This window comes from Epinephelus moara, chromosome 11, assembly GCF_006386435.1.
Source record: "Epinephelus moara isolate mb chromosome 11, YSFRI_EMoa_1.0, whole genome shotgun sequence".
Lineage (NCBI taxonomy): Eukaryota > Metazoa > Chordata > Actinopteri > Perciformes > Serranidae > Epinephelus > Epinephelus moara.
This window is the reverse complement of record NC_065516.1, coordinates 31427952-31454540: the sequence shown is the minus strand read 5'-3', so window position 1 is coordinate 31454540 and position 26589 is coordinate 31427952. Positions and strand designations below refer to the sequence as shown.

The 26589-nt window shown below is 44.0% G+C and overlaps 1 protein-coding gene across 5 annotated transcripts; it reads left to right on the top strand.

The window, feature by feature from the left end:
- The first annotated feature begins 813 nt into the window (after positions 1 to 813).
- On the top strand, positions 814 to 26589 carry jcada (junctional cadherin 5 associated a). Of its 5 annotated transcripts, none has more exons than XM_050057310.1 (5): positions 814 to 1193; positions 13714 to 14249; positions 16949 to 17890; positions 18579 to 22274; positions 24176 to 26589. In XM_050057310.1, exons 2-5 carry the CDS (start codon positions 13879 to 13881, stop codon positions 24303 to 24305), a joined length of 5139 nt encoding a protein of 1712 aa, XP_049913267.1. In that variant the 5' UTR covers positions 814 to 1193; positions 13714 to 13878; the 3' UTR covers positions 24306 to 26589. The 5 variants fall into 5 exon arrangements, with proteins under 5 accessions (XP_049913267.1, XP_049913264.1, XP_049913268.1 ...); XM_050057307.1 differs by having other exon boundaries at positions 815 to 1193; positions 18573 to 22274; positions 24176 to 26588; XM_050057311.1 differs by having other exon boundaries at positions 816 to 1193; positions 18573 to 22270; positions 24176 to 26588.

The window sequence follows — 26589 nt, the reverse complement described above, 5'->3', positions numbered from 1 at the left end:
TTTTGCTTGAAATTGCCTTAAATATTAGCCTAATCAAAATGGCGGTTGTTGATTAATTTTCTGCCAATTATTAAAGATTACCTGCTTAATATTTGACCACCTGTTGAAGCTCTGCATACGTTAACAGAAAAAAGAGTACGTTTGGGAGGGCTGAATGATACATCAAAGTGTTAAAATACTTATATTTTATTTTATTTGCACAGGGATGTCAAGTGGGGGGGAAGTGGGACTGATTACCCAGGGCCCCAGTAGAGAGGGGGGGCCCTTGAAAAACCTGGAAAAAAATCAGTGTAATGAATAAATGTTCAGACAGGGAAGTTGGGGTTCCAAAACAGAAAAAAGAAAGTAAAGAAAGCAAACTGACTTCGATAAAGAAATTTTCAAAAGACATGTATAAAAAGCCCGGTCTCACTTTGACGTCGTTGAAATCTGGTGCTTGGGAGGTGACTTGCAGTGTCAGACACTGACGATAAAAGCCATCCTTTAATGTCGGCATGTTACACAGCTGGTTGCCTTTATAGTTTAATGGTGCTCATGTGGCGGGTCAAGAATGAAAGTTAAGGCGGTGAAAGTCTGAGACTTTCACCTGGGGGAGGAGTGTTTCCTTTGCCTCCTGTTAGATTGTTAAACTCTGTTATTTTTCCTAAACCTGACCACGTGCTTTAGTTGTTGGAGGAAAAAAAAAATCCATTTGCATTGTTGTACTGACGTGTGTTTATTTTGCAAGAGATTACTTCTGCACAGGGCCCAGAGTGTGGTGCTACGCCCCTGCCTGTGTATATGCCACACACACACAGTCCAAGACACATATAACTGTGTGGAGGTGATGGTCATCATACACACATTATTAGACTACTTGCAAGTGATCAACCGTCATAAGTGGACATCAATCATCCTGATTGCAGCCACAGTGATTACAGAATGTAGATTATATAATAATTGAATCCCTGATGGACAGACACACAGACTGCATGAGTTTGATTACTTTGTCTCGAAACACTGAGAGTGAAGTGACCTTATCGCTGAGCAGCATCCAGCTGCCTCCCCGCTGGAGAAGAGGGATGTTTCCTCAGTGCTGCGCTGCTGTGGTGTAGAGGGGCTGTTCCCTCAGCAGATCCCAGCTCAGTCCGTCCAGAGCAGCGGCGGGGATGAGCGCTGGGGACTAGGCGGCAACGCAACGACGCATTTCACAGGTAAGACTGGCTCCAGGTCGAGCGACACGCCGTCTTTGAACCCAGGCTTTGGCTGGGGGTGGTTTTCTTTATATTTCCCGTCCCGTGCGGTGGCCAGAGGAGGCGATCCGCAGCTGTGAGGACTACACAGAGGTTGAGAGTCGCATCTGCGCTGCGTTCAACATTTCCAGCGGTCCCTCAACTTGCAGCCCAGCCAGCTACCTCGGCGCTCTCCTGTCCGGCTGTCCCTGCCTCCTGTGCCGGGGATTAGAGGGATTTAGGACCAGACTGTGGCACTTTCAGGCGGCGACAATAGAAGGTGAACGACTGAGAGGATGGCGCTGTTTATTTTTTAACTTGAAGCGTGTGCGGGGGCGACTGGCACTATGTGCGGACGCGCTCCGATCAGCTGAAGGTTAAAGATTGCTGATGGAGCTAGCCAGGCTAGCGCTAGCTCCGCTCAGAGCCGTCCTCTCTGCTCTGGGCCAAAGTCCGTACAAATTACGCAGTTTTATAATGTCCTCGCATCCCAGCAGAAATGTATATGCAGAAGAACACTAATTAGGGACTTTAGTGAAATAATGCCACCATGGCTTGTATTCGGCATACATTCACTGTTACTCCAAACAGCTTTACTTGTGTATACATTTTTAACTTGTAGAATTGCTGTGCTTTAAATGTTCTCAGTGGGATTCCTCCCACAGTGTGCTGTGATGGGCGACACTGAGCAGCTGGAGTTATAAAACAGAGCTGCTGTTGTAATACAGTCTGAATAATGGGTCATGTATGGGCCGAATTTAACAAGGACCTCCACTGATCTGTCTAAGGTCTTAAGTGTTGTCAAACAGGTAGGCATTTATTCCTTACTCTAAAGAAATCTTAAACAGACAGATGTTTTAATTGAATTTGGCGTGGTATCCTAAATGCATCTGTGAACTGCGCGCATCAGGGCTAGGCTAGTATGCTACGGCTGCAACCTGCACCAGAACCAGCGGAGGCTAGCGTCATGCCAAGCCTGTCAATCATTTCGTAACGACATGATGACAACACTCGGGTCCGGCACCGTGTAGCTCTCGGTTCTGCTCGGGTGCTCAGGAGCACCAAATGGCGATGGAAATGAGCTGCGGATAGCCCTTGGCAAATGGTATGCCAAGTTTAGGCTGCTTTGATGTTTGCATGTTGTCACTTTGTCACACCTGCTGTTTGCATGATGGTGATGGCTGCTGCTTGACCTCTCTTCTCCTTCCCCCATGCAGCCTCCTGCACGCACCGCCTCACAACCTCGCATGCATCTGCTGTCAGAGCAGCCATCCTGCTGTCAGTTTGCACAAATGGGTAAATAATGTTATGCGCCTTTGATTTACGTTTTAATATTGAACGCTGGGCTTAAAAGGTTTTTACAGCGTAGTTATATTTAATAGCCTACAAGACTGGATGGATAAAACACTGCTCTGCTCTTAACTCACACCCCAAATTATGTCACAGTGTTCGCAATTGCTTAATGGCTTTAATTTTAGAAGGTCTTGCACATAAATTGTTACTGTCACTTAGGGACCTCTAGAGGCCAGATTGTCAAAGCCAAGATTTCACCTGACCTGTTCAAGTTCAACATTATGCTCTTACAAACAGAGTGCCATCATCTATGTGTTCGTGCACTTTTCCTATTTTATCCCAACTTCTTATTTGGGCCGGTCTGTCACAGCCTGAGGTCTGATTATTTTAGGTCGTGTTGCTTATAGTATTTATGGAGTACTATTAACATTGCCCCGGAGTGATCTGTTCCTTCTTGCCAAGACCTTTCATAGCTCAGTGAGCTTACATCAAAAGCTGTTAGTAAATGTCAGTAAAGAAGCATTTTCCTGACAGTGCGCAGGATTTGTAGATAACAGCAGCTGACGACTTGAAAAGACAAAAACACTGCAAAACACAGACCAGCGCCGGCTAATGTGCATTTTAACAGAGGGAGAGTAAGAGAAATTTTAAGTGTGTGTGCGTAGGCGCATGTGTGTTATGTGGTGGGTCTTTCACACATCCTTGAGACTGGGATGGTGTGTGAACACAAGGCCCTGCTAGATGCCCTGAGGGGGGTGAGGTATGGTGGGACGGGGAGTGTATTAAGAAGGGAAGCAGCTCATTAATTCCTTCCAGCAGCGGAGGAAAGGGTTGGTCAGCGAAACTGGAGGGGCCCTCCACGGCTATGAAATGAGTCATACCAGTTCAACTTTCAGGAGTGGTCCAAACAGCCAGCGATAAGTGTGGGCTGGGTTAGTTTCCTCGTGTTGCAGGCAGTCTGGTTAACCCACGGGTACACTTTCCCTTTCCAGTAATCGTGCGTGTGCGTGCAGTAGTTGCTTTAGCAGCTCTGACAGACTCCCTCACTCTCTGTCTGTCTTCAGTTTTTATTTCTAGGCCATCAAGAAAATGAGTTTCTCTGCCATTGGGTAGCTACAGCCAAAGCCTTTGAAAGTCATCTGCCCGGCTACAGGGATCCCCTCGGAGGTCCTGCCTGATGTCACATGTGATGTCAGAGCAGAGGTGACGCAGGCAGGAGGAAGGAGGATGGTGGATGAAGCCAGCCAGAAATGTGTGAAAGCTACTGACATCTGCCAGCGTGCCTCTCAGAGTGAGAACGCAGGCCAGTTAATGTGAGGCAATTTAACGGCACGCACGCCAGTGTATATACTATTATGTCCCGAGCTGGATGCTGGCCGCTTGATGTTTGTACGTTTGGCAGATGCCTGCTTTGTGATTTCTGTGTGTCACTTCTGTGCCGGTGCGGTGATGAAGCCCTTGAGATAACCCTGAGCATTCATTTTCATGTGTTTACATCGCACTTTTCTACATCCACCAGGCCATCCATCATGACAACACGTTACTTACATTGCGGGGGAGAGCCTTTTCATCCCACCTGTAATCTGCATCACAGTCATCTGTCAACATAATTCTGCTGTTGCCACGTCCTGTCAGCTGTCTTTAAACATCACACTCCTCATGCGCCTAAGACATCTTGACAAGGCACAGTCTCTTGCATCGGTGAAATGTATTTATGTTGGGTTGTTTATTACCTTTCCTGCTATAATACTGTGCAAGAAGCATGCAGAGTCCATCTGATTAGCAGGAAGCCAGAGCATGCTAACTCTTTGATCACTGTGTTTCTGGCTGATAAACCATGCCACTGTCATCTCTAGCGAGCCCTGGACCTTGACAGACACTAATTACCATGAAGCCAGTTTGGCATGCTCAGAAACAGCATGGGTTGGGAATAGTTCAGTGCAGGTGAAGCCCACTGTGCTGCAGAACAGTGCCTCGGTGGATTAGCGTGCCTAATAACCTCTCCTTTATGTTTTGTTTTTGATCCTCATATGAAATGATAATTTTCAGCTGTTGGCATGAGCTGTGGTGTTTTGGATCAAATGCATAGCCCTGAATCTCCCTGCACATGTGAGTGTTGGACGCATTCGGTTGAAGGAAATCTCATGACGTCAAAGCGCTGCATCTCAGCTGAACTGAGCTAAGCCTGCCATACAATGGCAAAATGAGCCCATTGATATAATAACCCTCACACCGTCAGTGTCTTGCTGGTGCACGGCTTTGCCTTGTGCATTAATGAGCTATTAGCTATACTGGTCTTGTGCGTGAGCCAGTTATTATTGAAAATTTTCTTTGGATTGAAACACTGATACTGCAGCAGACAAATGTTTGGCTGGACTACTTTTTGGCTGTCTGAAATGAATCAGAACCAGACCGTACTGTTTCAGACTGTGATGTGTTGGAATATGGTGGAATAAAAACACCCCCCAACACACACACACACACACACGCTCCCCATCCCATCCTGCCTTTGATTTCGCTGCCAGTGAGTCTGACTGTAATAAGTTTTGGACTGAAGCAATGCAGCGGGAATATCTTAGCAGCCCACATGCTATTGTCTGTGAGCTGCCATTCACAAAAGCAAAACAACTGTTGCCATGGGATATGCTCAACAAAATAATGTGAGTGGGTGTTTTTTTGGCTAAACCTTTCCGCATGAGCTAATTGACTCACAATGCACAGGCCCTGCCTGTTTCTACTCTCTCTACGAGGAGGGCGTGGATGCTACAGAAAGCACATGGGTTGCAACGTGGTGATGAGTTCCCTTTTGTGATGGCTAGTGAAGTGTTTTTGTTTTTACACATCATTTAAACAGATGTTCAATGGTTAGTTTACAAACCTGTTGTAGAGATCATCCTTAAAAGAATACTTCACATGCAGAATGATCATTTGCATATGAATTACTCACAGCATGTTACCTTGAATTCACTAAGAAAAGTTGGTTTTTCAAACATGTCTCCTTGGTGAACGAAGAATCCAAAAAAAGGCGAACGTAAACGCATTTATGAGACACAAAGAACAGATCTTTTGCTAAGCCCCGCCCCTTTGTGGTGGTCCGACAAGCTGTCAGAGTAAACATGGAGCCCACACTGTAACTAACTGCACTCCCTGAAGACATATTATGATATTTTTGGAAAACTGAAAGAGTGATTCCAGAGAGAAGCAGACAGAGGGGTCTACAGTCTGTGTTTGAAGGATATATCCAGGATGTCAAACTGACTCAGCAGCAACAACAGGTTAAAAAGACAAAGATAGTTAGAAGCTAAAGCCGAACTATAGGCTACAGATCACAGTGTAAAAGTGAACCACCACATCACTGCTGATCGCCACACAAGACAATGAATATAAAGGGAAACTTTGCTGATATTGAACCAGCTGTGTGGCATCACAGTGTGTGCAGATGAACAGTGTTTGGCTTTGGATCTCTAGGGTAAGTCAAACAACGTTCATCTGCGCACACTGTGATGCCACACAGCTGGTTGAATGTCAGCAAAGTTTCCCTGCTTCCCTTCACTGGTTCCTGTACAGCAGGGTCGGTCTTTGTTTCACTGTTTAATCATTAAAAAGCAAAAGCAGCATGTGTATACATTCAGTAGGCTATATCTTCAGGAGCTAGCTAGCTAACCCTACACTTTGTTGGTGTCGGACTCTGGTCTGAAACGTCCCGATGCTACGTTATGATTGGCCAGTCTGCGTCTGGGGGTCAGTTAGCGCCCCATGGCTGATGTTACGTACACAAAGTCACATAGGTTAGGTTTAGGAAAAGAAACATGTGACTCTTCCCTAAAATAAGTCAGAGTTCACTTGGTTTCTCACCGTCCCAAACATCGGGCTCCTTGGGGAAAGTCCTGTGTTGTTTGACCCACCAACCACCCCAACCTACCTCCTTATGCAGACTTTCGGTCTTTATGCTACTTCCTGTTTTACTCCCGTCAGCGCATTGGTTGCAGGATTGCAGCCTTTCTGATGATGTGGGTTATATATGAATTGTGGTATATAAACATACGACTTGATAACTGAGACTTGGATTATACTGAACGAGTTGTTTGAAAGTTTGTGAATGAATGTTTCCATATTGTTTTGCTGACCCTGTTTACGTCAATTCCTGAAGAATGTTTGCCTTTTTTGGATTCTTCGTTCACCATGGAGCCATGCAAAAAACTAATGCAACATGATGCATGATGAGTAATTCATATACAAATGGTCATTTTGCAGGTTTAATTTGTCGTTGTCACAATAGGTCATAATCGCCCTAAACTATAGTTGCATGGCTCCTGAGCCCAGTGGGATTTTTCTGATGGATGGTGAGTGTCCAGAGGGCAGATAGCTCCCCAGATAATATGCCCACTTTTTATGTTGCTGAGTTACAGTCTACCTGAAGTGGAGAACATTGTGCTTTCTAGAGGTCAGGGTGGGTAAAATATGGCCCGAGGTTGTTTGGCTGTTTATTCCTCCGGCCGCAGCCAAAAACAGGCCTCCAACTTCTTTCCCCGGGACAAACAGGAGCTCACACAGAGCCTGATTGGAAACATTTGCGACACCGTCGGCTCTCCTCCGTCCCCACAACTACGCACTTCCTCAGGAAGAGAGACGGCCCCTCCGCTGGACACAGTGATGTCACATAGATAAACAATCTGCGGACCGTTGCTGTTTGCTGAATGTGATGGGCTGTCATCCCTGAGAAATCCCTGTGCGTGCACAGTCCTAACAGATGCAGGCCAGAGACTAGCCAAGAACACACCCACTCGGGTCAGTTGTTATAGATCCAAGGAGACTGGGAACAATGTGGTAGAGAGGTGCGGCTCTTGTGGAATATTTTAGGAAGCAGGCTAATCGTCTTTTTGGTTCCAGGCTCTGGCATATGAGATTTCTTTTGTTGTGGTGTTTTTATGCTGCAGCCTGTTAGATCCAGATTTGTTTTGTCTGTAGTTCTTTACTTTTAAGAGGGGTGTGCTATTTTAACACATCTCAGTGTCTTCTTCAGGACAGCATTAATCACTGTTAATTTATTTTGACCACAGTGCAGAACATCTTCTCTTTTTCTATTTCCTATACAGTATATTTAATAGTCTGTCGTGGCTGCTCTCTGTCTTTGGAGTTTATTTACACAGTCTGTATCCCATGCCTGCAAACTGGACTATCTAGCAGCTCCCTCTAACTCTGCACTTCTGTCCTCCCTGAGGCCTGATCTAGGTCTCTGTCCTGCATTGTCTGCCACCCGTGTTCTCCCTCTGCTACCCCACCTCCCCACTATGCCCTCATCTCAGTTGGGCCATGAATAAGGAGCTGACACCAAACTGTCAACCTGCAAGCCGTCATGCCCCTGCAGCCTGCTGCTGGTGTAGCCACCAGTAAGGGCACAGGCCCCCCCTTTACGCAGCCAAAAAATGCTTGTATCTGTTTTTAATAAACAAGCCCTGGCCTTGGCAAAAGTTCACTTGACCTCAAAAGCGGCGCTCTTACAACTTTAACTGCATAGTAAATGTAAATGATGTTACAGTAGTAGTGCACAGTGGCTGATTAGAGAAAATGTGGAGGCTGGTGTGAGGGTCGTCTGCAGGGAAATGCCAGCTCTCATGTGGTTCTTTTTATTTTTAGCTTACTTTGCAGCACATGTTAGCCATAAACTGTATCATTAATTTCCCTCTTTGAGTGAGCTGTGTCATTAAAATACAGCAGATCTGCCCTGTTTTTTTTCTCCCCCAGTTGCCAAATTCTAGCGCCTGTAATGCCAATCTTTTTCACATAAGAAGGCATTGTGGCGAAACACAATGTTGTTGTGTTTAGGGGGATGAAAGCCGGCCATTGTTGCGTACCGTTGCTTGAATCCGAGGTTTTATTTGATATAAAATGGGTAATTCCATTGCGTAACAGCATTAGCAGTATTTAAACTGAGCCTGTCATGGGAAGGAAGGAGTGGGGGTGGGGAAGTGTTGGGGGACTGAATGCGGGCAGGTCACTTTACAGGAGGAAATCCTCACTTTTACTGGTGATGGAGATAATCCTCATTTAGTGATGACACCAAGAGCAATTGCCCCAGATTAAGGGTTTAGCGAGATTAGACAGCATATGGATGTGCAGTCAAAATAGGTTAATGTGCAACTATCATAACAAAAGTGAATTATCATATTTATGAACATAGCCCTTGACCTACGGCTCACTTAATTAAGCTTTTGCTTGCTTGGAGGGATAGGCCTCATCCACAGGGAGGGAAGGATGATGATAGCAATCTGACTCTAATCTGCGAGTGTGATATGTATGGAGGCAAATAAGAGACATAAGTATTTACATTTTTACTGACACTGAATTCATTGCATTGAAATATTTTACTTTTAAACCCATGAATCTGAGTTTATTTGTTCTGAATACACCTTTTTGAAATATAAATATGGTTAGCTGAATTTGAATGTATTTTTTTCAATGTCACAACTTCAGACCCCAAAATTGAAGATGTATTGTATTAATCCCCAGGCGAAATTTTTTCACTCTGTTGTCACACACACATATACGCACCTCGGCAGTGCCCAGGAGTCAAGCTGGCACCTCTCCAGCCACCAGTGCATGCTTCATGTTTGGTCTGGACAGGGACTTGAGCTGGCAAGCCTCTGGTTTCTAATCCAAGTCCATATGGAGTGATCTACTGCTGCCCCAGAGTTCCAGAATTTCAGAAATCAAGGAAAAAAATAGATTCAGGTTGCTCAAATTTGATTGGTCAGATCTAAAAAATCAAGTTGCAAAACATCAAATACAGCAGCAGGTACAGTACAATCAGATTGTTCATAAACAGCACAAATGGGAAGACTAACTAGAGTACCGTCGGGTCTCCCTGGTAGTCATCATTGGGTTTCAGTTTTCCAGCTGCTTTCTTGAATCATGGATGTTGCTATTAAAACAAAATTTAAGTGGAATTTTTGCATCTGAATTTAACTAATCAAATTTCAAAAGTCTAAAATTCTGAAACTTGAATTCTTGGATCTGAATTCATGAGCATAAACAAATCTCAAAATTCAGCTTTGGAAATTGCAAATGAAGACATTTAATATTTTAATTTCAATGGGGTGAATTTAGAACAAAGGAATTCAAATGCACAGTTTTTAAAGTTCAATATTTTAATGTAGGGATGCATAATAATATCGGCATGCTGTTGGTATCGGCTGATATTGACTTAAAATTGAAATCAGAATCCGTCAACATGCTTTTTTCTTTTAAAATTTTGCACAATAAATATTACATACATTGAAAAGTATTGTATTTCATGTCTCCATCTGCTGGTCGGCTGTCACGATAAGAGCATGCATTCATAGTATGATGGTAATTCCACAACAGAAGAGACATGATGATCACTAAAATGAGGTGGGGAAAAAAGTGGATATATCGATATCAGTATCAGTTATCGGCCAAATAAGTCGTTATATATCGGATATTGGCAAAAATTGTGCATCCCTATTTTGGTGCTATGAATTCAGTGAAGTGTACATTTCAATGTTAAGTATTCAGAGGTTTTGAAGGTTAAAATACTTTTGTCTCTTATTTGCTTTCATAGATATGGGCGTCTCGAGCGTTGCATAGAGTCCTGGTGTTGGTTTTTAATTTAAAACACAGAAGAAAAAAAGTTTGGATTTTAGAGAAACATTCTTATCCATCAAATGACCACAAATATTACCATCTTGGGTTCCATTTTACGCCATTTACAGTATTCAGAGACATACTGTGACTTATTGAACATAGACATTGGCCTGTTGCCCAGCTCAAGTTCAAGTACAGTTCATGAAATAACAGTCAATGAAGAACTGTATGTCCGCGGTCTGCATGCTCGTCTGGATGAAAGAGACCAAAACCCATTTTTTAACATTGTTGACAAAGGCCTCCCGACCAAACTCAGAACTAGCTTCTCTTAGAAGAAAGAGTTAAACTCAATAAAAGTATTAACTGGGTAAGCGCCAAGAGTCAATCCTCCAAAACTAACAGGTTTAAAGCCTTAAATGAAAAAGATAATCGTATTAGAGAGCCAGACATACAAAGAGAGCGGCATTTCACGGTCTTGGATCCTGTTAATCACCTAGTAGGCTATCCTAGGGTTCAGGTACAAGGAGGAGGGAGGGAGGGAGCAGGAGGAAATAGAGCGGGGTAGTGATGCTGCCCTCTGAGTCAGGAGGCCTTTCATAGATGGATTTTGTCATATCTATGGGACCGTCGTGGCTAAACAAATGCTAAGAAGCAAAACAAATGCTAATCTGTTTGCAGCTGAATACATTTTGGTGAGGCTGTGTCGGCCGTCTGTGTTACAGAACCGAAAACAAGCGATTTGGCTGTGTCATTAAACGATCATAGTGTGATTGGTTTTTAAACTGTCCGAACAGCATTTGATTCTGGCAGCGAGTCTCGCACTGCTGTTCCTGAATGCCATTTCTTATTAAGGACAGCCAGGTTGTTGGCAGTCTGCTCCAGTGGAGAGTATTGAATGAGTGGGCCGCAGCAGCATCTGTCCTGTTGACAAGGCAGCAAGCATGACTTCATCAAGGGCGTTACATCACGAGCAGATGCACCCTGGGTATTATCAATTCAATTCTTCATCATTCCTTGATCCTGATGCTTGTTGACATTTTTCGAGCAGAAAGCAAAGTAAGAATGTTGTTTTACCTGGGGATGTAGCGATACAGCGATCGGGATCGATATCGATTCAACAATCCAGTATTGTCAATGCAAAGTGAAAACACTGCTACGTCATCATCGTAAAGATACGCCTTTATTTTGAAATTCCCATGGCATGACTGTGTCACCAACAGTGCCAATGGCCAAGTGACGAGCAGCCAAGAAGGATATTTATAGACATCATCTTGTATCAATCACAGGCCTTTGAATTGAATGGAAAGCGTATTGTGGCAGACTCTGTGATACCAGCAAACATTGTTGTACGAATAATTGAAATAACACTGTATCATGATGAAACTTGTGATTTGCACCTCTAATTGTACCTTTTACAGTCTTTGTGGATTGTTAGGGTTTACTCAGTGTTATTGCAGTGTCCCTCGCTCAGTTGTTTTTGCTGTGTCCCTCGACAGCTATTACATCTTCAAGCTTAATTAGAGCACTTACAGCACTGGTGCTTGTTAAGGAAACACACAAATAGGGTTGCAACCATCTGTTATTTTCATTATTTAATAGTTTGTGGATTATTTCTTTTATTAACTGAGGAATTCTGTCTTCTAAAGAAGAAAAGAAAATAGTAAAACATTTCCATCATGCCATTATACACTAGGGCTGGACAATTTATCATTACTATATCTATATTGTCATATAAGACCTCTTAGATTTTAGATATCTTAGTCTGTAAGTGTTGTCTTTTCCTGTTTTAAAGGCTGCATTACAGTAAATTGATGTAATTTTCTGAATTTTGTTCAAGCTGTTCTATTATCCGCCTTTACCTACTTAGTCATTATATCACGTGTTATTATTTATCAGAAATGTCTTTGTGTGAATATTATGTGAAAGCACCAGTAGTCAACCTGCAACATCAATATCATGACATTTGATTTTCTCCATATCCCCCATCCCTGTATTTGTGGCGCTCACTTGGGTGATGCCTCAGTGTACAACCATGTTTTGTGCAGTCATGTGTAGTTCATGCAGTTACTTATAGTTCTATGAGCCGTGGTTATGGGCTCTATTGGTTTGCTTTTGTGATCTACCGATGGGATGACATTGTAAATGGGAGACAACTACTGCTGTCTCTTGCTTGGGTTTTATTTAAATTTGTCGATGTTGTTAATTGTCTACGATGTCATAAGTTAATGTCTTGTCTTGTTTTTGCGTTTTGTGTGGACCCCGGGAAGAGTAGTTGTTACCAGGGTAATGACTAATGAGGATCCCGAATAAAGACTATTCAATTGACTATCATAGAGGACTAGGAAAACCAATAGTGTTGAGCCAAATACATGGATGAAACAAGTATCCGGTACAGATAATGTACTTTTCTACAAAGTCTTGTGATAAAAAAGCTCAATTCCGAGGCTGCTGTGTAAATACTTTTCCCATAGGTGATAAATATTGCAATTTATGATTAATCCGTGTAAATTTCAGGCTTAGAATAAAAACTTTCAATCAGACCCAACCCACTTTTGACTTAAACCCCACCCACTTCTGGCAAAACTCCGCCCACGCCGAGTACAGATACAGATAATTTCTTGGATGAACAGATACAGACACAGATACAGATAATGCTGTACTCGCTTATCCCCAAAAACGAACAAATTTCAAACTGAGGAGCAGAAACCATGAACATTTTGGCATTTTTGCCATAGAAAACTGAAAACGAATTAATTGTTTTGTCGATCATTTAACTGGCTAATCATATGAGCTCTACACACCATAAGAAGGGGCATGGAGCATGTTGAATGATTTGTTCTACACCTTTTGATTCTGATGTTCTATAGTTTTTATGTTGATTTCAATTCTATAATTTTCTTTAACATCGAGAAGTGAAGGGAGCTGTTTTGAAATAAAACCCTTATGCAAGACGGAAATTATTTTAGGGCACATAGCTGAAAAAATGTCCTCCTTTAAGACTCAAACCAGCAAATACCTTTGAGATGAAGACAAGATGTCGATAGAGAGGATGTGGAAGTGAGCAGAGAGGAACACAGTCCCCCAGTTGCCTCATTGATGCAAAACATGAGCAGCGGTTGGCTGCTAGCAGCTACCTTACAGCCACTGTATGGAAGTCTACAGGGAGCCCACTGTAAACAGTGACATTTCACTGCAGCACCAGCAGCCTTCTCAAACTCACGTCGCCACTAATCATCATGCTAATTATGGTTGCTTTTGAGGGTGTTTGTTTACCTCCCTGTCCGCCTCAGTTCTGGACGTGGACGGGTTTGGTGCCGTGATCTCCGAGTGAGATGGAAAGAGGGTTGTTGCTAGGAGGACTGGAGAAGAGAGGAGGGAGGGACAGACTGCTGGGAAGGCGGGTGATGTCGGTTTTGTCGTGGTGGCTCAGAATTTGGGTTCGGGGGTCTTTTTTTTGTTTCGTCCTCTCAACTGTCCATATGGGTTTGGACCCATGACAGAAACTGGACACGGGTAGCGGGTATAATGTGTTTAGCGTCACCTTCTTTTCTCTGTCTGTCTTCTTGTCTCCTCATATCGTCCCCTTCTCTCTTTTTCTTCCCAGTGATGGCCTCAGCTGCGCAGCTGTGCCGGTGATCCTGCCGCTGCACGTAGGGAAGAAGCAGAGACGCCTTGACAACCGACCTACCTTCCTCTCTCTCTCTCTCAAGAAAAAAAAAAGGCAGAGAGAGGAAAAAAAGAAAACACACCAGCATAAACTTATGCGACCATGTACAGCGTGGAGGACCTCCTCATCTCTCATGGATACAAACTGCCCAAGCATACCACCTCCTCCTCCACCCCTACCCCAGCCCCCGCGTCCTCGTCCCGCCAGCCTCCCTCGTCCTCACCGCCGTCCTACAGCAAACACCATGAAATCCTGGAGAACAGGCCCGGTCCCCGGACGGTGAATGGCTATGAAAGAGGGCCTGGGATGCCCTATGGGAATGGTGGCGGCGCCAGGCAGCCCCAAGCGTATGGCAGCGGCTGTCCCAACAACAACAATGAAACAAGGGACAGGAGCTTGTCCAGGCGGGAGGGCGAGAGCAGGAGCCAAATTGACACCCACTCCTTGGGAGAGTCGCTGACCTCAGACAGCGGGTAAGACATAGCGTGCGCTGTACCTTGAGACGAGTGATGTGCTCCTTGTGCATTATGGTTGTCCTCAATCTTTATTGATAGATCCCACAATCATGCATTGTTATGGTGCTTTGATGGAGCAGATTAGTGAAATTAAAAACCTCATCAAGGAGTTTTGCACGGGGACTTTGTGTTGCATCTTAACTGCCTAACACTGCCACTCAGTCCCTCCTGCAATCTCTCTTTTGCTTTTGTCTTTTCTCTTGTGTGCAACTTTCTCTCACTTCATCTCCATTCCCCTCTCTCCTCCTCCTCTTTCCAATCAAGTGTTGGGCAGGGGAGGAGAGATAGTGTGTGCTGGAGTCTTAATCTGCCACATGGGACCTCGGAGTTCTAATCAAAACAGCTTTTGGGCAAACCTGAGCGCCCCATTTGAGCATGCCCAAACTTACACACACAAGTTGCCAGGTTTGTTAGGAAACCCCATTCCCCATCTATCTCTCAATATGCCTCACAGTCTCACAAGCATTATACCTACTTATATAATGCATACCCCATCAATAATACAGTGTTCATATAGGGTGTATTTAAATATGTATATGGCAGATAGGCTATATTTAGCTCAGTCTGGAGTTATGCAATTGAAACCCTCTTAGGTAAGGACTGTTATAACATATGATGTTTCCAGAGAAATCGCCCGGCTGCAGCCAATCTGTTTTCCTGAAAACAGGATTGTTTAATTTGCCTATTTGCACCAGTTCTGGGGGTTAGTGTGCTGTAACTGAGACAAAGTCAATACAGCTGTTCTCATGTCCACACAATTAGGCAGGCTTGTCAGATTGTTTTCTCTTTTTCCTTACATTTTGTTTGGCTGACTTTCTTTTTTTCCCCCTAATCCCTTTTTGCCACCAGCCAGTGACAGAGCATCTGAAAATAGTCAAATGACCTTGAATAATGTCAGTGGTTGTGTTGGTGTTTTATCACTTTTCAGTTTTATTCTTTGAGACGAGTAATCCGCATTTTCATGTCGCAGCTCTGCCAGTGCTATCAGAGCATTCTGTTGGGAATGTGGGAATTGCTAAGACATATGTTCTGCGATTTCAGTCTGTTATTTGTTCATCCTTCTTTTTTTTCCCCTCTCTCATCCAAATCCGTTTTGCCTGGCAGCTTTAGTTTAGATAAGGAACAGGCCTATCTTGGCACTCCCATTAGGCAGTGCTACTTAGACCCAATTAGGCTAATGATGGTAACTCATCTTACATAAGATGCCCTCAAATTCAGCAGACTGGCATGGCCAGCCCCCCCTTCCCCTAGCAAACATCACTGGCCAGTGATGATCATGGATGGAAATGTCAAGGACGCTCAGTGGCCTCGGCCCCGGGGGGGTGTACACATGTGCTTGCGTCTTGTTTGCGTTGTCAGTCAGTCAGTCACTCCGCAAATAGCCTGAAATGATCAGGCTGTATGCTGAGACCCATTGCATCTTGTTGTAGCCCATCAGGTCTGCCATCAAACATCCTCTCAGAGATGTACTAGGAGCTTTCTTTAAGCTGGTGTAGAGAAATGCTGCCCATTTTCTCACATTAGGAGCTAAAGAACAGCGCAATACAAAGACTGTCAATGAAGCGTCCTCTAAATTGTTGATCTGTCTTGGAGGACATCCGGGACTAACAGCCACAGTGTATCATTGTGTAATGTGTTCATTATGCCCCATAGAAAAACACAATTACTAAACACTGTGCTGCTACTCATGGTCATCTGTCTCCATCTAGTGGGAGATGCTGTCCTCTTTTTTCACTCTGTCCACACTGCAAACTGTTAACGGATATTTGCCTCATTATCCTTTGCACAATACCTATTTGTTGGCATTTAATGGCCCTGAACAGTTGTGTTTCAGTGCTTTGATTACTTTGATGTTTCAAAGAGCTCATAACTTTACTCAGATTTTTCCAGAGTGAGTAGCTTGGCGCATTCCTTTGGCTCATTCATAAACAAAGGATCTTAAAGGTCGAGTTGTGCTTGAGCAAATTAGTTTGTACGATACAGCCTGACCATGTTTGAAGGTAAAAGAGTTTATAGCTGCTCCGAACGGCTGTAGGCTACTCCCTGTACTACGCAAGGCTGTTTGAACTGCCTGCCATTAACGATCAAATGCAGGGATGAAAGTAGACACTTTGGGGCAGACTTTCATGAAAGGAATTAATAGTGTTGAACACATAAAGGGACAGAAATAATTGTGTAAAGAATGATACCTGCATAAATGACTTATCTACGCAGGCAAGGGTTACAGTGACTTTCAAGGTATACCTTGATATAAAAGTTGACGTAAAAGTTATCACACCCTTTCCATTTGCTTTTATATGATATTGGAAAAAATTGCAACTGGACGGAGAATCTAGAATACCCTTTATAGTAGTTATATTCAAACGGGAGACTTTTACACATACTTCCATTAACAAAATGGTTTCAAGTTTTAATTATAGTGATAAAATGCTTGTTCGACTAAAATAACCCTTCTGTTTCATTCCTTTAAGGGTCATTCTGACTGATAATGACATAAATTCTGTAGCACCATGATACCTAATGTAGACTGGGCTTGCTTGCCAGATTGTTACAGAACCCAGTTCTGATGTTGGAGTGGTGTATGGGGAGACACTATTCAACCATCAAATAAGCATTTTGATTGAAGCATAATCACGCCTTTATTTGTGTGTCTCCAGGTTCTGTGATGGCACCAGAGGTCCTCAGCCGCAGTCCAAGGATGTATCCTACTGGAGGAGGAGAGGCCAGGATTTCACTGTGCTGCTGGACTATGCTGACCTCAGAGATTCCCATGGAGGAGGGCAAGGGGGTTACAGCAGACCGGAGGGGCCTCAACAAGCAAGAGGCCAAGAGCTGTCTGCAGAGGAGCGTCAGAGGATAGCTCAGGAGAGGCAGCGGTGGGCAGCCCAGGCCCAGGCTCAGGTGCAGGCCCAAGCCCAGGTCCAGGCTCAGGCCCGCTCTAGAGAGAGGGAAGCTGCTCTCCATCAGTGGAGGATGGCGAGTGAGAGGAAGTGCCAAAGCCTGGGGACAGAGGAGTGGCGTCCAGCAGTGAGCTTTGCCCGCCAGCTGTCACAGAGTGAGGGTGAGCGTTGGGCACAGGAGCAGCAGCGGCTTCATGCCAGGACACCAGAGGGTATGGTAGTCCATCCCAGGACCAAAGCCAAATCCCAGTCCCTGCCCAGGATGCTGCAGCCTGAGAGCCTGCAATATGTGGACATAGCCTCGTCCGGTCTGGAACTGTACAGGCGGGTCAATGGCCACCCACTGGCACACCACGACTTTTACAGGGCACCCCGCTGGCCGGAGAATGGCAGGCCAGCTAGCGCCAACCAACTCTCAATGACACCAAAGCCCCGCTTCACCCGACCCCCCAGACCTCCCTCTTATGAGATGCACCAGCAGATCAGGGGAAGCTGTGAGATGCTGTCTGGGAGAGACTCTGTGATTCCCCAGGCCAGGGACAGAACGCCACTTCCAATATCAAGGACAGGTGACCCCCAACTGGACTATTTTGCACAGGACTCTGGACCTCCAGGATACATTCCTCCCCCGTCATATAAAAGAGTTCCTATAATGGGAGGGGTGCACCGTGGATATGGTGAAATTGCTGTAGACTACAGGTAAATTAGTCTTTTATCTTTTTCTTTCACTTAAATTAGACATTTTTACCTTTAACATAAATTAGTTGGGCATTTAAATTTAACATTGGGTATCTAAAACCCTTGGTTAAGCATCAATATTACTTGGTTGGACTTCGACAAGAGGCTCTAATGTTTTGTAGTGTTAATATGAGATTATAACAAATATAGTGAACATTTCAACATTTTGCTTGTAGGAAAGTTCACCTCGTGTTCACCAGCAGAGATGGTCCAACACTTAATCTTGTATGCCATGTCATCCCTATACATTTAAGATGAAACTCAACCTAAAAAAGTGTGACAAAGCATACGTTGAGACTACCAGCTAACATGTTTTGTATGTGAGGCCCAATTCAGATTGTGATGGATTTCTTGTGCTATAACAATGGAGAGGCTCCAGTCTTGTTAGGATCATATGTCTCTTCTCTGGTGGTGTTCACTGATATCTTTAAATCTATGCAGTGCAATGAAAGTACCTCTGTGTTGTATTCCTAAATTGTGTCATTTCACTTGACACCACATTTGCAAAAGTAGTTCTTAACTTGCTAAAATAAAAAAGTAAAGCAATATAGTTAGGTTAACACCACGTCTTTTCTTTTGATTTATGTCTTGTTTAAGTCATTGTTGCTTAAATAAAGTACAACTGTGTTGTTCTTACTCCTAGGTACAGAGGGGATGTGTACCAGCAGATACAAGTGGCTCCAGATGGGACTCACTGGTTCACCAGACATCCAGCTGGTTCCTGGCCTGATCCACAGAGAGAAAGGAGCTTGTCCAGCCAGAAGCAGCTTTACCCGGTATATACTACCCAGGAGCGCCCCGGTGGAGGGATCCAATACATCCCCTTTGATGACCCCCGCATCCGCCATATTTCCTCAGCCCTGGGTGGCAACTCCCTGACGGACGCTGACAAGATCCGGCACATCCGCAACGAGCTTCCCAGCGTCACCGTGTCGGAGCCTGCATCCAACGACAGTGCCTTTTTGCCCCCGCCATTGGGGCCTTTCATCGCCGCCAAACTGGCCGATGATGCTAACCCGACGTCTTCTAGCGACTTCGACAATGACAATAACAGGTGGCACAGTGATTTGCACAAAGAGGCTGTCGATAACTTCCCAGCAACTGACCAAAACTGCAACAACAGATATCCCAAAAACCAACGTCCTCCTTCATCTCCCTCTTCAGCCTTCCAGGCCCCGTTAACAAGGAGTTCTTCTCGCCAGGGGTCCAGCTCAGATCAGGTCTTTGCAGAAACCATCACCCAAGTGAAGAAAATTGCCCCAGATTCAGGACCAGAGAACACTAAGAGAAGAGTGAGTGAGACCATCTTCTGCCTTGTGTCTGTCCCTGTTCACACACCGACTAACATTAGCAAAGACTTAGCAGCAGATCAGAACAACAATGAGACGATACCAAGCCTGACTGTCACCAAAACAGAAACTTTCGCTGTAGGCCTCAAAGAGAGCCCCAATGTGCGGAGCAAGTCGGTGAATGAGATGCCCATCAAACACCACTACTCTTACTTCCACACCAGCAGCACATCCTCAATGAGGAACTACAAGAGGGCTCCTTTGAGGAAGGAGATAATAGATGCTTGGGCACTTCAAGCCAGTGAAGACAAAGAGTTGTGCTATGCTGGGTCCTGGCCTGGAAACCAGTATCGTAACCAGGAAACCCAGACTGGCTCACCTTTGACGGTGGTGAAAAGTCCAGAACCCCAAAGTCCTCCTGGAGGGCAAGAGCCTGTTCAGTCCATCTCAGACACAACAACAGACAGTGGTTTGGGGACAGACAGTAACTCCTCTTATGGTTACCCCATGGCAGGCCAGAAAAATCTTCATCCGTCCAGCAACAGCGCCTTCTCCCGTCTCAGCCTCAGCCCAACACAACCGACATCCCTTCAACCCTTACAACAAGAGCCACTCTCCCCATCAAAGTTCCGGCATCTGGGAGACCAGCAACCATCCTCCCCAACAAAGGTCCGACATCTGGGAGACCAGCAACCATCCTCCCCATCAAAGGTCCGACATCTGGGAGACCAGCAACCATCCTCCCCATCAAAGGTCCGGGAACTGGTAGACCAGCAACTATCCTCCCCAAAGAAGAGCAACTCAAGTCCCCCAGAGAGTGCGGAGCAAGTGACCTTTGGTCAGTTTCTCTTAAAACCAGTCAACCGACGACCCTGCGATGTCATTGGTGAACTGGAAACAATTAATAAGGAAATGGAAGACACAATCAGCAAGAGACCCCATGTGGTTCAGTGCTTTGACGATCTAGATGGGGTGAAGAGATATGACCGGTTTAAATCAGGAGCACATTTCACTGCTGGTCCAGAACCAGGCAGGGAAGCAATCAGTCTTCCGCCAATGCACATAGAAAAACCCAACCATGTGAAAGTCAGATCAAAGTCCTTTGCTTCTACTGCTGATCTGGAATCCATGGACATGAAGAGTGCTTTCTCAAGGCCACAGGCCAATAACATACCACCAACAAATGAGTTATCCATACTGTCCAACCCAGGCCCCACAGACAGTTGTCTCCTGCCCTCACTACCCCGACACAATGAGTCAAACCGTCTCTACAGACAGGACATCCCAGTCCCTCAAGAATCCTTGCTCAAGGATGTGGGTTTAACTGTCTACACAGAGACTCCCGGTGGTCCTGGGGAGCCAATGCAGCGCTCCCTCTCAGTCCCATCTCCCCTCGATCATAAGGAGCTTATTCAGTCAATGCAGCTCCCCTGGGACAGCAGGACAGCACTTAATAAAAATAGTGGTAGCCCTGAGCACAATTCAAATAAAGAGCCTCAAGCTGAGGTAGAGACTGAGAGAAAGGCTAAATCAGACAGTGTTCCACCATTCAGGGGTGAGGTAAATTTAAGCATCTGTAGAAGCAGGAGTGAAAGCAGCAGATCACCTCAGAAGGAGAGATCACCATGTATCACCAGGCTGACCAGGGAGGTTTCTTTTGTGTTAAAGGATGATGATGGTGATGGACGATACGCCATCTCTGAGCCTCTGACCTATAAGAATGAGTCAACAATGGCAGATAGGCACCTGGAGAACTTACTGATTCAGGAGAAAGCCAATTCTTTACCTGCAGAGGACCTCAGCAACCTGTATGAGGTCAAATGTGCAAAAGGTATCCCTGAAAATGAGTCCATCGAACAGAGGGCTGCCAGAATCCTGGGGATAGCTGTTCCAGTGGAGGCCTTGGGTGTAGCTGACAAACAGTCAGAGGACAACCAGGATGATATGGATACCACTGGAGCTGAGGGACTACAAAGTCAAAATGAAGAGACACAGCAGGTGATAGGAGAGTGTGAGCAAGTCAGAGAGGAGTCCCTGATTGTTCAGGGAGCAGAGGCAGAGGAGCTTAAGGGGACAGAATCAGGAGTGGACCATGAAGAAGGAGACGGACAAAAGCACAGCAGCAACCACAGTGATGGTGAAGACAATGAGGATACTGAGATTCAGTCCCTGGTGGTACTGGACCTGCCCGAGTTCCCACCTCCTAAACTCCCCCTATCCCTACCCGTCAGCCCTGATGACAAGCTAGCACTGAGCATGTGCAGTGTGGAGAGGAGGGGGCGAGGTGGAGCATGCAAATTAATCGAATCCCTGCAAGATAAGCTAAACTCTTCCACTTCTCCATCAGCTACATCTCTGGGCAGGTCAACCCCAGACAGAATGGCCCGTATGAAAGAGCTGGACTCAGTGTCTCGAATCAGACGTCTCAGTCTCAAAGGTTCAGAGTCTGGAGGGGAATCTGAGGAGCAGGATGGTGACAGAGAGGAGCGTGAAGTTCGGGAAGTGACACAGGAGGAAGTTGTGGAGCAACAAGAAAAGGAAGAGGATAAGAAACTGGAGGAAGAGGGAGATGAACATGCACATGAGACACATGATAAGTTGGAAGAACCTGAAGAAGATTGTAAACCTAAAGAAGAAGCCAATGAAGAGATATGTGAAGAAGAGCAAAGACAAGAGGAGGAGACAGAACAGATGAATGTTGAGATTGCACTAAAAGAAGAAAATGAAGGGAGTAAAGAGGCAGATGTTGAATTAAAAACAGAGGAGACAGATGGAGAAGTGGAGCTAAAAAATGCGGAGGATGACAAAGACAAGTCTTTGGAGAAGGCGAGAGACAGACAGAATACAGCCGAGGTCAGCAGAGCTGAGACGACACAACAAGCCAAGGGAGGAAAGTTGCCCAAACCAAAGCAGCGCACCAGGCTGCAGAAGCCTCCTCTGCTTCCTAAACCTCGCAGTGTTCCCAAGAGAGAAATAACGCTTCCTGTCAGCTTCAGCACTGGGACCTGTGGCACCTCGAATATGGAGGATGAGGAGATGCTGTCTGTCTCAGGTGGGTAAGAAGGAATGAGATTAATCTTTTCTTTTGCTTGTTTTGCCTTTTAAGTAAAGCAGAATCAAAGTATAACATGGATAGTAGCTATGAGCAATAAGTATGACTTTGATTAGGATTCTGTTGTTTAAGGGATAATTCAACAATTTTGGATATATTTTTATTTGGTTACTGGCTGAGTGTGAGTTGATAAAATTGATAACCATGTCCTGACTCCAGCTTTGCGCTCAATGCACAAACATCGGACTGATATCAATGGGCCTCACTCACCAATATCAGACATTTTTTCTTAAATTTGTTCTTAAGAAAAATCTTAATAAAAGTCTATGACACGTTCTTAAATTAGCACAGGTAATCACCCTGCAAATCCCCATGAAGACTACAGGGCGGTGTGCACACATAGAACCTGAAGAAGATGCAAAAGCTGATAGAATTAAGTCAAGAACGCCCAACTGAAAGTCTTAAGAGGGTGGGGCACCGGACCCCAAGTAACACAAACGGATGCATGGGATGCTAAAAATACGCGTTAATCAACCACCGGACCTGCAAACCTTAAAAACCTTCAGCATTATAGTAGCACAAGTGTCAGGACTGAGGACAGAGATGAGAGACCGAGAGATGGGAGAGAAGATGAACGCAATGTTTCTATAAGTTATTAATAATTTACTCAGAACGCTGCTTTGTCACTTTTCGTCCTGCCCACCAGAACTGTCAGTGATATTTTCTAGCGTGATCAATCACTAATTATCAGATGGCCTGATTCCCACTAACATAACTGATGTGAAGTGTTCGTGTAGTGTTTATTTATGAGACCGTAATGCTTTTTGTAAAATAAGCAAAATAGTTATAAATTAAATTAAAAAAAATATTATAAATTATAAAAAATATTATGTTAACTTTAATCCTAGATGTCAACTGTAGAATTGAAGAAAACACAATAACCAATTATTTTGCACAAACGTGTATAAGAGTGCTCTAGAGCAGTGGTTCCCAACTGGTGGCTCGTGGTCCAAAAGTGGGTCGCGGGTCCGTTCTGAATAGACCACACGACTCGCAAAAACACTTTATTTTGAAGTACAGTGAATTTCTTATTCTGAAGTGCCATTTCCTGTTGGAGAGCGAGTAAATAACGGATAGCTACTTAACAGAGACAACAAACGGGTCCATGTCATTGGTCCGACAGCCCATTAGTCCGACGTCCCGTTGTTCCAATATGTGATTAAACTAGGCTATACTGNCCCTAACCAAGTGGTTTTTGTGCCTAAACCTAACCAGACCTTAACCACAGGGCATCATGATGATTTCAGAACAGCGGGACTTTGGAACAATGGGTTTTATATGGTTGGAACAATGGGTTTTATATGGTTGGAACAATGGGCTGTCAGACCAATGGGCAGTTCCCCAGCAAACCAGTGCCACAACATGGCCAAACACAAGTATGACGCTCAATGTATTCAGCTGTCTGGACCTTGAACTAATGACTAGGGAGAAATGTGGACCCCGTGGCTGGACCAGTGGGAACCACTGGTTTAGTGTGTGTGGGTTCTGTTTTTACCTAGGAACAAATCCAAAATAAGAAAACATTGGTGAATATCAAGATCTTCGTGAAAATTGCATCTGTGGGTTTTAAAAATACATTTCTTCTTGAAGCAGCTGGTGAATGAGGCCAGTTACCCAAATTGTTCATCTATTCCTTTGCAGGCGCTGCAGACGTTCTTATTAACAAAGTTACTGTTTACATTCAGTGTTACTCACCAACAGTCATTGTATGTATCCTTGAGCACTAACAAACAGTCCAACTCCACAGGGTACCTTTATTTTCCACCTTTTTAAGGGCAAATAATATCGTTGTGACTTGTTTTGATTGTGTTGTCTCCTCTTTTCTTCCCTCTCTTTTCTCATCAGACTCCTACGACCCCAGTCGAGTGGAGAGAGTGTAACCCCTGACACTGCCTTCGCCACTGTGGAAATCTGTCTTTCTCAAGTTAACAGCTTTTTCCAACAACAAAAGCTTTCATCTCACCTCACGGCCTAGTCAGCCATGACCCCTCCAATATTGTTACGCATTACTTCTCACAGAACTGACTGTCCTGGTGCTGCGAGAGCATTTTTACAGCCAAATAAAGGCGCCGCCGGTGCCAATTCTCCAGGCCTTTTCAACCTCGACGTCCTCGTCCTTCCATTCTCTCCACCTCTCCGAAAGTTTATTTGCTCAAGCAAGCGGACTTCCTCCTTTTGAAGTCGTCTTATTTTGCTTTTGGAAAAATGCATGTCATTATTCCCTGTCTGCACTCGGGCTCCTTCTCGAGCCCGGGTGTTGAAATATGAATGTAAAAGTGCTTCTGCTCAACAAACATAAGAAATGTAACAGAAAAAACAACAACGAGAAGGCAACAGTATTGCATTACAATCAGTATTAACCTACACCAAATGTAAATAAGAAAGAGTTATAAGATTTTATTAAGAATATAAAAAAGTAAATTTAAGTCATTTAATTGCTGAAGAAATGTATATTTTCTTATCTATGTTAAGAAAAGACTAGATTTTTTGGAAGTGTAGTCTTTGGGTGTATTACTAATAATGAAACCCCCTGTTCTTTATTCTTATACTTGTGTGATAGAGAATGTACTCAGAGAGCCTGGATTGCAATGAGAAACACTGTGGTCCTCGAATAGTTTCACTAAGAGCAATATAGTCGTTGTATACGGGACATTTGTGACATGATTTAAGTAGTTTAACTCTCCATTTCAAGGAGCTCATCTCATTTAAACGTCTGCTTTAAAGCTCTACCTTTTGGTACAGGTGTTAGGTTTGCACTGCTGAGATTATTGGCTTTATGTTACCAGCGAGCACCTGATAATCTCCTCAAATACTCAGAGATTACACTCGGAGAGATTCACGTCTGCACCCTCCCCGTTCTCCGACGCTGCCAGTCTCAGCATCAGCGAACGCAACGTGTATCAGAGAACGTCTGATTTAAGTGTTATTTCTGTTCATCCTCACACTGTTGAAGATCTATTTTGTGGCATTAACAGAAGTTTATATTTAACCGTGGAGTTTTCCTTTGTTCACATCTCCGTTTATGTGTGATTTCAGAAGTGCTTTTTTTGCAGGAAACGATAGATGTAGCTATACTGATCGCAGTGTGCCTTGTACACACTGTTTCTGTGGAGAACTTGATTTGTGTGTCACACATCCAGTATTGTCGGTTTACAAATCCTAATTTTAACTGGACACCAGTGATTCTTTTTATTTTAATGAAAACATTTGGAGTTGTTTTGGCAATAATAATAATATTCAGCTGAAGAAGCTTAATATTGATGCTGTACAGAACATTGTTGTTGGAATACTAATCACAGTATCTGAACATGTTCAATAATTTAATGTTGACATATCAGTGCTTTTGTGTGTCGTGGGCATAACTGGTAATTGGTTTACACTCACTTCACTTACGGGGTAGCAATATGAAAAAAATTCAAAACATACCAAACCAAACTTTGTGCTATGCATTGGACATCTACATTTACTGGGTTTAATACCAAAATTCAAAGCTAAAACTGCAACTTTTGGTTTGCTTGTTTGACCCTGTCACTCTTTGATCCAGTGTTAGATGTTGAACCTGTCGGATCTGGTTGTAGACTTGCGTAGAAGCGGCTCTGACTGGAGTTCACCAGTGGAAGCTCAGTGCCAGGTTTTGTCTTTGTCCTGTTAACCAACCCAGTACCCGTACCTCTGTGTTCCAGGTAATGTGTTATCTGGTCATTCTCGTAGGTCTTTTTGTACTGCAAGTTCTTTGTAACATGATATAGACTATTGGTGCACATCTTGCTTTGATATTTTCTATTTTCATACAGGAGTATGTACAGCTTCTTTTGTATGCGCGACATCTTTTTTTTTTTCTCCTCTTTTTTTTTGTGCATGAAATGCGTCAGAAGTCACAGAGAGAAGGTGTATTTGCATATAATTGCATTTGGTACTATATAGTCTATCCAATAAACAACTGTTATATTTCATATAATGTATATTTTATTTTCAAAAAGTTATGCTACATATTTAAAAACAGAACAAGGTATTTTTAGATTATTGTGAAAAGGGAACTGTTTTTGAAGGCACAATATTTGTCTATATTTGAAATGATCATTGAGAATGATCAGAAATAGAGACAAGTGTGTGCTGTTGTAGAGTACTGCAGACTATTCATAAATAAAAGTCTTTGCATGAAACATTTTGTCTCTGATTCTGTGTGTGAATATTATACAGTATTTGATGCAAAGAGTGTTTGGATGGTTGTGCATATTTGATCATAACAGGGAAAATTA